Source organism: Sorghum bicolor, chromosome 2, assembly GCF_000003195.3.
Source record: "Sorghum bicolor cultivar BTx623 chromosome 2, Sorghum_bicolor_NCBIv3, whole genome shotgun sequence".
NCBI classification, from domain to species: Eukaryota; Viridiplantae; Streptophyta; class Magnoliopsida; order Poales; family Poaceae; genus Sorghum; species Sorghum bicolor.
The window spans coordinates 68,438,615-68,450,846 of NC_012871.2; the positions used below are offsets into that span (position 1 = coordinate 68,438,615).

General features: G+C 46.7%; 2 protein-coding genes across 2 annotated transcripts; both read right to left on the reverse strand.

Annotated features, from left to right (window-relative positions):
- Positions 2,477-3,679, reverse strand: LOC8080715 (bisdemethoxycurcumin synthase). Its single transcript, XM_002462852.1, has one exon. It carries the CDS (start codon positions 3,677-3,679, stop codon positions 2,477-2,479), a length of 1,203 nt encoding a protein of 400 aa, XP_002462897.1.
- Positions 9,314-10,983, reverse strand: LOC8080716 (bisdemethoxycurcumin synthase). The gene is made up of 2 exons (XM_002462853.2): positions 10,687-10,983; positions 9,314-10,488 (listed from the first exon to the last, which is right to left on the reverse strand). Exons 1-2 carry the CDS (start codon positions 10,880-10,882, stop codon positions 9,470-9,472), a joined length of 1,215 nt encoding a protein of 404 aa, XP_002462898.1. The 5' UTR covers positions 10,883-10,983; the 3' UTR covers positions 9,314-9,469.

The window sequence follows — 12,232 nt, forward strand, 5'->3', positions numbered from 1 at the left end:
GAACGATTAGTAAAATAGCTTATAATGGCATAACTTTCGTCCCTTAATAGTATAAGATACACTCAGTGGATACTTTCTCTTGTCACACCAGTAGAAGATTCACCAGGAAGTTAAGAGTCTGGTATCCCGCCAGGCTCAACAAATGTTATATGTTAATGGAACAGACAGTTGGCCAAAGGAAGAACATACTACCAGAGAATTAAAGACAGATGCGGCCAAGGAGAGTTCTCCACATGGCAGTATGGGGCCAAAACACTTACCAAACGTTCTAGTGTGAAGGTAGAAGACCATTGGATCATCTGACGATGTCTCTAGGGACTTGGCCGCTATGCAAGGCGTGCACTGGACCAACTGTTGATAGGAAGTGCACAATGACGTATTGTTCGGTACACATCAAAGATGTGGCTAGAGAAGATTATATGCACTAGACGGCCTGATGGAAGAATAAAAGACAACACTAGACAATGCAGCAGTAGGAAAATTGCAATGGCTAGTAGCACCGTATGATTTGGCGATGAATGCATTCAAGGCAGTGGATTGTCCACTACTCACAATTTCTTTACAAGATTAGTTGAGGGGATGAGGCTATATATATGCGGTTACCTCACCTGCTTGAGTGTGTTACTGTGCTCGAAGGCTGATACAATTGTTAGAGCAAGTATTTCTAGACTTCATCCACCCTCTCAAGCCATTCAAGATCACATCCAAAGCTAGGAGAAACACTATATATAGTGCATGCTTGTGAGTTTAAGCCTTGAGAGCTTTGAGTGATTGGGTTGTGTTGCCCTTCTATCTTGGTGATGTGGAGCGCTTGGGATCTTTGTGACATTTTGGTGGAGTGGTGGCCTTCGAGGCGATGTCAGTGCGTAGGGGATGAGGAGACCCCATAACTCGTGTGGAGAAATAAACCTCATAGCGCACACAACATCATAAGTGATGGGAAGAGACGGATAGTAATGATGGGACCATGCGAGTCACACGCTAGGCTTTGGTTGGTAGAGGTCTTGTGTGGAAAATCCAATACGACTAGGAGAAACTTGGTCACCGGGAGCGTACCTCGATCAAGCTCCAACGTGATTAAGAGTTGTGATTTTTTAAATTTGTTTTAGACTTCTGGAAGGAGATGATCGCCTGGTGCTTCCAGAACGCGGCGTCACCTTTCGTGGACGCGCTGCAACTGATCAAGCTGGAGACAGATCGGTGGATTGAGGCCGTAGCACATGGGTTGTGTAGCTTAACTCATGAGACTTAGCGGCCTGCTCGTTCTTCCAGTTATAATGATCACTGTTCGTCATGTAACATTCAATGTTTTTGGTTTTGCCGGCATCGGCTTCATGTAGTTAAAACTCTTTTCTTCTTCTAATACAAAGATACGCACACTCATGCGTATTCGTGAAAAAATTGTTTTAGACATCAATTTAGCCCGTCCCTTAATTGCTCATGAGACCTTTCACTAGAGTCACAATATCAACGTGTCGTATGCAATGACGACTTAGAAGAGACTTTTCATCATCTGTTCTTCCAATACAGGACAAGTATATCTCTCCATTTGTTATACTGTAACAAGCGAAAACTAGAAACCTTTCTTCATGGAGCTTTTTTTATTGTTGCTTTGTGCATTTGGAAATAGCAACATGGGTTCATCTTTGACAACAAGATTCAAAATGTGGCAAAAAGAAGTTCCATTTATGCAAAAAGTCAGACTCATTTGTATAGTTCCATTATGGTTTTGCTCAATTCTTTATAATGCTCTTCCTCTCAATTACCTTATCCTCTTCCTCGCCCTGTCTTGGGCTCGCTACGTTATCCTCTTACCATCTCTCTCTCTGGGCTGTCTCCCTCCCTCCCATTTTTCTCCGGCGCATAGTGCCCCCTCAGCGGCGCCACCTCTCTTGGCACGGTGCTCTACCTCCTAGCATAGTGCAAGCGGGCCTGTGACCATACAATTTAGAGCCATACTGTGAGTAAGTATTGTCCACTCTATTGTAGTGTTGTGCACCGGATACATCAGAGTCGTATTACAACTCTGTTCATATTTATTTTATGTTCTTAGCCATATTCATGTAGTACTATATTGCTGACACAAAGAGTTTTTGCTTGTCTTGGGCCTGGGCGCCTGGCAGTGGCATTGGCGAGGCACTGGCTAACCTTGTATTCCATCCATTCCAAATTATATAGACTCCATTATATTTATTATTCATGATGAAATAAAAAAATACACTATCAACTGTTATTTAATTAAACAGATGAAAAATAAACTGTAACACACACATATAAAGGTCTAGACCCAACGCATGAACATTTTTGTTAAACAAATTCAATAGAAAAACGGTACATATCAAGCTGATATAGTAAGACTACTAATTTAGCACTCAACCGCCTTCTTACGGTCCATTATTTTAGGTCCGTCTTACTTATTGTTGGATCCTTGTAATATCCTTGCTCACCGAGTTGTAGGGCATTTAAATTTGAATTTCTAATTTCCCTCCAGAGTGGCGGTAGGGGCACGCAGCACCATGGTCTCTATTGTGATTCCCGGTCCGAATGCCATCATGACTCCCCACTCCGGTGCTTTGCCTTCCTCCTGCTTGGCTGCCAGAACCCGACGGCGGCGCAGCTCGTCGAGCACGAAGATCACCGTTGTGCCGCTCATGTTACCGAACTCGCTGAGCACGTGGCGGCTGGCTGCCAATTTGCCATCGTCTAGGCCGAGCACTCCCTCGATATGGTCCAGAATGGCACGGCCGCCAGGATGGATCGCCCAGAAGAGGTCGTTCCAATCGGCATTGTTGATGCCAAGCGCGCCAAACGCGTCGACGAGGCAGCGTTCCACGTTGCATCCCAGCAACCGGGGAACCTGGTTGGAGATGTGATACTCCATGCCACCCTTGTTGATCTGCATGGAGATGGCATCCTCGGTTTCCGGTATGGTGGTCTGCGAGGCGAAGGCCATCTCGAACAGCGGGCGCTCCACGGGGCTGACAGGGTCGGCGCCGACGATGACGGCACCGGCGCCGTCGCCGAACAGAGCCTGTCCCAGGATGTTGTCGGGGCAGCCGCCTTCCGGCCCGTAGAAGGCGATGAGCGTGATCTCGGAGCACGCCACGAGGACGCGCGCGCCGCGGTTGTTCTCCGCGAGCTCCTTGGCGAGCTGGAGCGACCTGCCCCCGCCGTAGCAGCCGTGGAGGTTGAGTATGGTGCGGGACACCGTGGGGCTGAGGCCCAGCAGGGACGCGAGGCGGCGGTCGGCGCTCGGCGCGCGCGCGCCGGAGTACGTGCTGAAGATGAGGTGGGTGATGTCGGTGGCTGGGCGGCCCCACTCGGCGATGGCCTTGGCCGCGGCGGACGCGGCCAGCTCCGGGACGGCGGCGGAGGCGATCTCCACGCGGGCGTCCAGGGACGGCAGCGTGCGGTCGGTGAAGTCCGGGTTCGCGGCGAGGAGCTGCTTGTCAAGGTGGATGAAGCGCTTCTTGATGCCCGACTTGTTACAGATCCTGGTGAGCTTGCCCTTGAGGTCGGTGAGGTGCTCGCTCTTTGTGACGCGGAAGTAGTAGTCGGGGTACTCGTCCTGGGCCAAGCACGTCGGCGGGTTCGCCGTGCCGATGCCTAGCACGGCAGCCGGGCCATCCGCGCGCTGGGCACGCCTCATATCGCCGACGGTGGCGGGAGCGCTGCCCATGGATGTCGACGACACCAGCTAGCTAGCTCTCTTGCACCTGGGCTCTAGCTACCTGAGAGCAGTGTAAGAGATGGATTTGCTCTAGGGATGTTCGTGTCTTCGTGTGTGCTCTGGACAAGCAGGAAGTGTGTTCTATTTATACAAGTAACCCTGTACGTGATGGTCTCCTCGAGCAAACGAGCAGGCCGGGGCATTATACGAATTCCTATACCAGTGCTATCCTGGTACGTAACTATGGCCGCGGATGCTGCTGGGGACTGACTTTGAACTGGTCAACCATGCAAATGCATGTAAAGGATCAAAGTAATTTAGGTTGATCATATGAAAGCATAGTGTCTTTTTTTTCGCGGAAAGAAAGCATATAGTGTCTTTGTATATGTCGTGAATAGTATTTTATACACAAACTTCTATTACCATGCATGTTAATAAATAGAAAAGGTTAAGGCCAAAGTTATTGAAAAGCAAGTATATATAATAATTGCTTTATAGCCAAGTTAATATTGATGTAGTCGTGAGAGAAAATAAGAGGTAGAAGAGCTTGGACATACATGTATAGATACTAGTACACTACTGGAAACCAGTACTTTGCCGAGCGTTTAAGACTTTGCCAGTGTTTTTCATCGGAGGCACCGACAAAGCTATATTTTGCCGAGCGCTGCGCTCGGCAAAATAATGCACTCGGCAAAGGTTGTTTTGCTGAGCGCCAGAGACACCCGACAAAGTTTGGCACTCGGCAAAAGGTGTCTGAACCGTGACGGACAAAGCATTTTTTTAAGAAAAGGAAAAAACTTTGTCGAGTGTCGTGTCGGGCACTGGGTAAAGTAACCGTTACCGGCAGACGCTGTAACGGTCGAAAATTTTGCCTAGTGTCGCTGAAAACACTCGCAAAATGTTTTTAATATTTTGCTAAGTGCCTCGATAAAAAGCATTCAGCAAAGTCCATTTGTCGGAAAATATTTTGCCGAGCGGACTTTGCCGAGTGCTCCGCTCGATAAAGCCTTTACCGAGTGCAAATGGCTCTTTGCCGGGCGTAAAAACACTCAGCAAAGTCCTGATTTCCGGTAGTGGTAGGCTCATATAGAAGTGTACGTGAGGAGAAATAAATGTAACACATGGTACCACATGATAATAAAAACTTTTTTATAGACAAACATAAACAATTTGACTTATAGCTAAACAATTGTTGACCTTGCTCTAATTGTCATACATAAATGTGTTCAAGACTTTGTAGATTTACAATGGAAGTGTTGCATTTATGACAACACCAGCTATATATTTATCTACCGTACAAAAAATTATTGAGAGGACACTCAGGGATTTCTCCGCAAAGAAGATAATGGATCGAACCTTGTGTTCTAGCTCGTTCCTATTGGAAACAGTTATGCGACTTTCCCGGTTTCTATATGCATGGTGAGCCACAGACAAGGACTTCCGCCAACTTCTATGCGAGGATAGTGGTCCAATATTTGCTGCAGCTAAGCTGGTTTCACCTGTTATACATTTCATGAAAATGTGTATAAACATGCAGCCGGCATCGGGTTTTGATTGGAGTTGGTGGTGGATCGGAGTACCCACTACCCACTAGATCGAGGGCCACACCTAGTGAATAAACCAATTGGTAAATAGGCGGTGTTCGCTGCAGTGCAGCTTAGATGTAGCATACCTGGTAAGCATTCACTAGTGATATGCCCTATCAAGATATACACATGGTTTAGGAAAATATATAATTAAGGTTGTTGACCATCATTTAGGGAGAAGTCCATTTTTAGCGCCCAACTATTGTCCGAGTTTGTTTTGATTGTCCTACAAGTCTAAATCTAGAAGTTTTTTTTGTCACCGAACTATTAATATCAGATAAATTTGGCGGTTTAGTTAATTAGTTTCGTAAGTGGTTTTATATTAATCAAAATAATAAAATCTAGTTTATTTTCTAAAATGTAAGGAACTCATTTTAGAACTACTACAATCTTTGTTTCTGAAATTAACATATGTACCGTCATGCTAGATTTGTTCTTGTATCTAGTGTTTTATTGCTCGTGCCCATTATTTATTCAAATCATTATTTTTGTGTGCTATAAATCGACCGTCATGTTGAAAAGCTAACACCACCATCCCTTGTACCACCCCTGGCTCCATAAGGGGAGTGTGAGGTCGAGGTAGAGCTACCCTGCATCAAGGTGAAGCCATATGACAACAACGTCTACTCGGTTGTACGCCATCCATCCCCACAAACTCCACTTGGAAGAGCCACCTCCAAAGCGAATTCCTAGGAAACACTCGCATAACACCATGAAGATGGTGAGGCGGGCGATGCCACTATTTTACGAACGTTCAGTAGAAACGAAAGCAGCGTCAATTTTCGACAGCTATTTTTTTTCTTTTTTTGAAACTGCATATGTTACTTTCTATTTTTGGACAGAACAGGAATCATTTCTCTTTCTCTTTTGAGGCATTCGATTCACTTTTCACTTTCTTTTGCTAGATCACCCGCCATTTAATATTTTTTTTTAATTTTTTTAAGAAGCAAGCCCTCATAACTTATAAAACAGAATTAAAAAGCATAACTTTCACGATAAACTTAACAGTACTAACTTAGAAGTGCTTCTAGACAACATAAGTTCGAGGAATAACTCAACATTGCTAACTTAGTCGTTCTCAAAAAGTTATAGTATATAACTTATGTACATAAGTTTACTCCTACTATTTCAAATTATAAGGCATATTGACTTTTTCTAAATTGAATTCACTATGTATCTAGACACAACTATATATGTATACACATAGCAAAATCAATATATGTAGAAATATCAAAACATATTATAATTTGGAATAGAGAGAGACATAAGTTACACAATACAACTTATGTACATAAGTTACACAAGTAATACACTAGTGTATATAGAAAGTTATGCAGTTATTATACACAAACAGAAGTTATACAATACAACTTAGCAGAATAGGTTAGCAACATAACTTAGCAGAATAAGTTAGCAATATAACTTATATATTATAACTTAATATACATAAATTGCTACTAGAAAAATAAAAATCTTCGAAACATATAGAAGTGGGGTCTAGTTTTGTTCACCTCGTCGCGTTGAACACACCGGTGTAGACGGAATTAAAAATAGATACATCATTCAAAAGTTATAGTAATTCGATTCGAAATAAATACTTTGCTTTTTCCATGATGACGTCAAAAGCAGAGAGAAAGGGAAGTGAGGGGAGAAGGGTGTGTGACCGGTGTGCATTAGCTGTCGGATCATTTGCTGTACTGAAAACTACCGAACGACCATGAGAATGGAATTGGGCGAGGCGGACGATCTTGTATGGGACCAGGTCGTGGAGGCGGACCCCATAGAAGTATATTATGAGCTCTTGAAAGAAGGTTGTGTGCAGGGACGCCAAAGCCACCATGACGGAAGGAGGTGAAGGTGACAACCTCCAATGCCCTTGGCCTTAGTTCCTCCTTTGTTGGGCCCAAAAGTCTCCACCACCGGGAGCATGTTCCAGGATAGGAGAAGGTTTATGCTCTCATTGTTCTCCTGGGAAGCCATATCCACTCCGTCATCTCTCCAGAGGTTTGAAGCAAGAACATGGGGAGGCAACACAGGAGGAATGAGGATACATGGAAGTGACTGTGTTGATCGAGTCAAGTCGGCGGACGTGCGAGTCAAGTAGGGTTCAGGAGGACTTGGCGGGCTGGCGGGTTAAGGACGGCGGTAACACGCGTCAAGTGACGGAGATGCGTATGGAGTACAATAATCGTGGCCAGTTTGGTGGTTTGGGCCTCAAAACCATCGGTGACAGGTTTCGCGGATTTGGGCCTCAAAACCCGTGGAGGTTCCGAGGAGGAACGGACAACACGTGGTGGCATCGAGAAGTTCGCCTCGGGGTGAAGCTAGCTCATGAAGGTGCAGTGGCCGTCGAATGAAGATTACTTAGGGTTGGACCATTACGCCCTCGGATTAAGTGGTTTGACTAAAAATATATAGGAGCAAAAATGAAAATGTGCCTTCACCTCTCCTATTCTCATTTCTGGCCATCTCTTTAGATTTTCCCTCTGAGTTCTTGAGTGCGAGAGGTCCATAGATTTCAAATTTGTGTAATCGAACCTGTGATTTTGGTTAAGAATGAAGGCTCAAATCCTCCACTTGTTCTCGAGGATTGTAATCTTATGCTTGTGATTTTCGTTCACTCTTCGTTTTTGCTCATTTTCGTGTTTGCCTATGATCTGTTTTCCTGGAGTTGAGTCAACTCTGAGTGATGATTTCTTGGGGATGAGTTCGTGATACGTCAAATTTCATCCGCGCCAAGTTTGGGAGCCAATCGATTTCGTTTGAGACAGATTTCGTTGTTTTTGTTGGCTGCTTCCTTCTCTGTTCTTCAGTTCGGGGGCAGTCAGCCTGGTGGTGTCGGGCTCCTGGGGCTTCTGCAGCAGCGCTACCACTACCAGCGCCGGCGCTCAGGTGCCATGCGTGCTCCATAGAGCAGCGCTTGTGAGCTTGTCCCCATGCTGCCCGTCGGTCCCCTTCTCTGTGCGCTACCTTGGGACGCTCAGGCAGCCGCGCTCCTAAGCCGGCAAAAGAGCAGAGCCGCTCGCAACTTCCAGTCGCTCGTCTCTCTGTTCAGTTTGGAGTCGAGCGCTCTTGGTCTCTCTCTGTGTTTGCTGTACAGATCGGCAGTGTCCAGTCCTCGCCGGGGCTTGCTCGTTGCTGGTTGGTGGTGCACAGCACCTGTGCTTTCCAAGCACCAATCGGTGGTCGATCCCAAGATCCCCTAGCGCACCTCCGCTCTGCTCAGCAGTGCCTGCGTTTCTGGGTTTGCTGTTCGTGCTTTTAGCGCGGTGGATAGGCAAGTTCTGCAGTTCGCTCTTGAATTCCAGTTTGATTGGTTCATCTCCTTGGCATTTTTTGGTTCGGTCCAAGCTGCTCCTTTTCTGGTTTCTTGCCAGCAGCAGCTATATATATATATATAGCTATGCAGCCCGCGGCCCGGTGGCCTAGCCCATGGCCCGGCGATTTGATCTAGCCTGAGCACGACCCGGCCCAAGGGACCAGGCTGTTCCTAAGCCGCCACCTAAGCACATGGCATGGCATGGACACGACCTATTCCAACGGTCGGCTTGGTAGTAGTCTAGTGAAAATAAACTTTTGATATAGTTGTGACATATATATATGTGTTATTAATTGTTATACTACTAGTAAAAATGGTAAACAATTGGTGAAAACGATGAAATATTTTAGCAGTTGATGAAAATATTGATAAAAATAAGTTGTTGTACCCGGCAGATCCACGTCACAATGAAGTTTAGCAGTTGTTTATGTACTCCCTCCGTCCTTGAAAGCTGCAATTTCTAGAGTTGTCCTAAGTCAATTTTTTGATACTTTGACCAAATTTATAGAAAAAAATACTAAAATTTATAATATCAAATTAATACCATTAGATTTATCATTGAATATATTTTCATAAGATACTCGTTTTATGTTAAACATATTGATGCTCTTTTCTATAAAGTTGGTCAAAGTTAAACAAGTTTGATTGGCACGGATTCTAAGAATTGAAGCTTTCAGGGACAGAGGGAGTACTTGAATTTATTTATTTTAGCCTAAAGTCAACAATAAACGTGTGCAATGATCAAATGAAGTTTATCAGTTATCCGACTTTGCATTTATCAAGAATTCAAACGAAACAAGCAAAGTTTTGCACATTAATTAATACAGGCATAAAGGGAATGTTGACCAAGCAACATGCATGCAATCCTGATCCAAGTTCCAACACAAATTGGTCTCATGCCTCCGCCAGTTTCTTCTCAGCTGGGGTGCCTGATCGGTGGAGCACCATCGTCTCAACGGTGAGCCCGGGTCCGAACGCCACCATGACCCCCCACTCTGGCGCCCCCTCCTCTTCCCCCTTCTCCATCCGGCGGCGCAGCTCGTCGAGCACGAAGATCACCGTGACGCCGAACATGTTCCCGTACTCGCTCAGGACACGCCTGCTCGCCGCCAGCTTCTCAGGCTTGAGCTTGAGCACGGCGTCGACCTGGTCCAGGATCGCCGACGAGCCCGGGTGCACGTCCCAGAACAGGTCGTTCCATTCGGCGCCAATAACGCCGCCGAGCGGCGCGAAAGCGTCGGTGAGACAGCGCTCGATGTTGTCGCCGATGAGGACGGGGACCTGCCTGGTGGAGATGTTGCCGCCGTAGCCGCCCCTGGTGAGGTGCATGGTGATGACGTCCTCGGACTCCGGTATGATGGCCTGCGCGGCGGACACGATCTCGAACAGCGGGCGCTCGGCCGCCAGTGGGTCGGCACCGACGATGACGGCCCCAGCGCCGTCGCCGAACAGGCCCTGGTTGACGAGCGTCTGGAAGCACCCCTCCTCGGGCCCGTTGAAGAGCAGGACGGTGATCTCGGCGCAGACGACGAGCACGCGCGCGCCGCTGTTGTTCTCGGCCAGGTCCCTGGCGAGGCGCAGCGCGGCGGCGCCCGCGAAGCAGCCGTTGAGGTAGAGCATGGTGCGGCGCACGGTCGGGCGGAGGCCCAGGAGCGGGACCAGACGGAAGTCGACGCCCGGGATGTGCGCGCCGGAGTTGGTGGTGACGACGAGGTGCGTGATGTCGGCGGCCGGGCGGCCCCACTCGGCGATGGCCTTCCTGCTGGCCTGCGCGGCGAGCTCCGGCACGGCGGTCTTGACGATGTCCAGCCGCGCGTCGAGGGACGGCGAGGAGTGGTCGAGGAACTCCGGGTGCGCGCTCAGCAGCTCCTCGGTGTGGTGCAGGTAGCGCTTCTGCACGCCCAGCTTCTGGCCTGGGCCGGGGACCGGGGTACACGCAGACACAGAAATCACAATCATCACATCGTGCTCGTTGGCAACATCATGCATACATGCATCGACAGTGAAACGTATGTAGTACGTGCATATATGTTAATCTAGATATGTTCCAGCTCTGCTCGGTAAATAATAAAATCTAATAAGCTGGTTGGTGAGGTTCCATGCATGCTTACAAACTCTCTTGAACTTTTCCTTGAGGCCAGTGAGATGGTCGCTCTTGGTGGCGCGGAAGTAGAAGTCCGGGAACTCGTCCTGGGGCACGCAGTTCGCCGGGTTGGCCGTGCCGATGGCGAGCACGGCTGCAGGGCCGTCGGCACGCTGTGCGCGGCAGATCTCGCGGACGTTGGCCGGAGCAGCACTACTTCCCATGGTTGCTGGTACTTGTTGGTACTTGCTGTTGCTACCAGCACCACAGCAGCCGTCACCGATCGAGTTGTTGCTGAAAGGCACGGACGTCGTGCGTCTATATGTATGTACCTTGCATTTGACGTTTCAGACACAAAATTAAAGACGCAGGGCACAGCCAGGACCGGGTCCATTATATTTGCCGGTGCGACGGCTAAGAGATGTGACTATGTGACGTGGTCGATCAATATATATTTGCGGTGCTGGTCAACTTTTACGTCTAGGCTATTTTAGTATAGATATATACAGATGCATGCAGTGCACTTTGTTAATGAGGGGGCAGCAGTCAACGTTTCACAGCATAGCTGCGTAGCCGCATAGGAGCGAATACCCGGTCAGACTAATCGGCGAACCATTCATTCGATTCAAAACTAGCAATAATCAACACTCCGACAGCCAAAATTTTTCCTTTTTTTTTTAAAAAAAAAGCAGATGGCCGCAGACACGGCCTTGTTCAGTTCGCGAAAATTTTTAACTTGCTATAACTTCTCTGAATGGTGCATATAATTTCAGGCCTTGTTCAGTTCGCGAAAATTTTTAACTTTGGTTACTGTAGCATTTTCGTTTGTATGTGACAATTATTGTCCAATTACAAAGTAACTAGGCTCAAACGATTCGTCTCACAAATTACAGGTAACTGTGTAATTAGTTTTTGCTTTCGTTTATATTTAATATTTTATGTATGCGTACAAAGATTCGATGTGACAGAGAATCTTGAAAATTTTTGGAAACTAAACAAGGCCTAATCAATTCGGTCTACACCAACATGCTCTACGCGATGAGATAAACAAAACTAGACCCCACTTACATATGTTTTGAAGATTTTTTTTAGTAACAATTTATGTGTACTTATAACACATAACTTATGTAAAAAACTTGGAAACATAAGAGTGATGAAACACAACTTATTTATAAAAAGATTTTTTTTTGACAACGGCCGTCTCTACACGTGTTGACAGATGACCACCTTTTTTTTTATTCAAGGTGCTCTTTATTACTCATTTGCATCCGCCAAATCGCTGATCACAAGAGCCTCAAGCTCGTGAGAAACTCCAGCCCACCTCCTAAACAAGTCTTTATTCTAAATTTAGAGGTTTGATCTAAAAAAATTAACTCTAACCCACCTCCTACTTAGGCTCCCATTTTTCATGCTCTCACAAATTATAGTTTCAGCTCCTCACATCTAGAAACCCCTATCCAGTGGGTCCCACCCACCTTCCTCTCCCCACCCATAAATCAAGACAAGAATTATAAATGGTGAAGTTGATGGATGATTTGTCAATGACAGGTGGGTCCTATGTGAGATAAGGACTT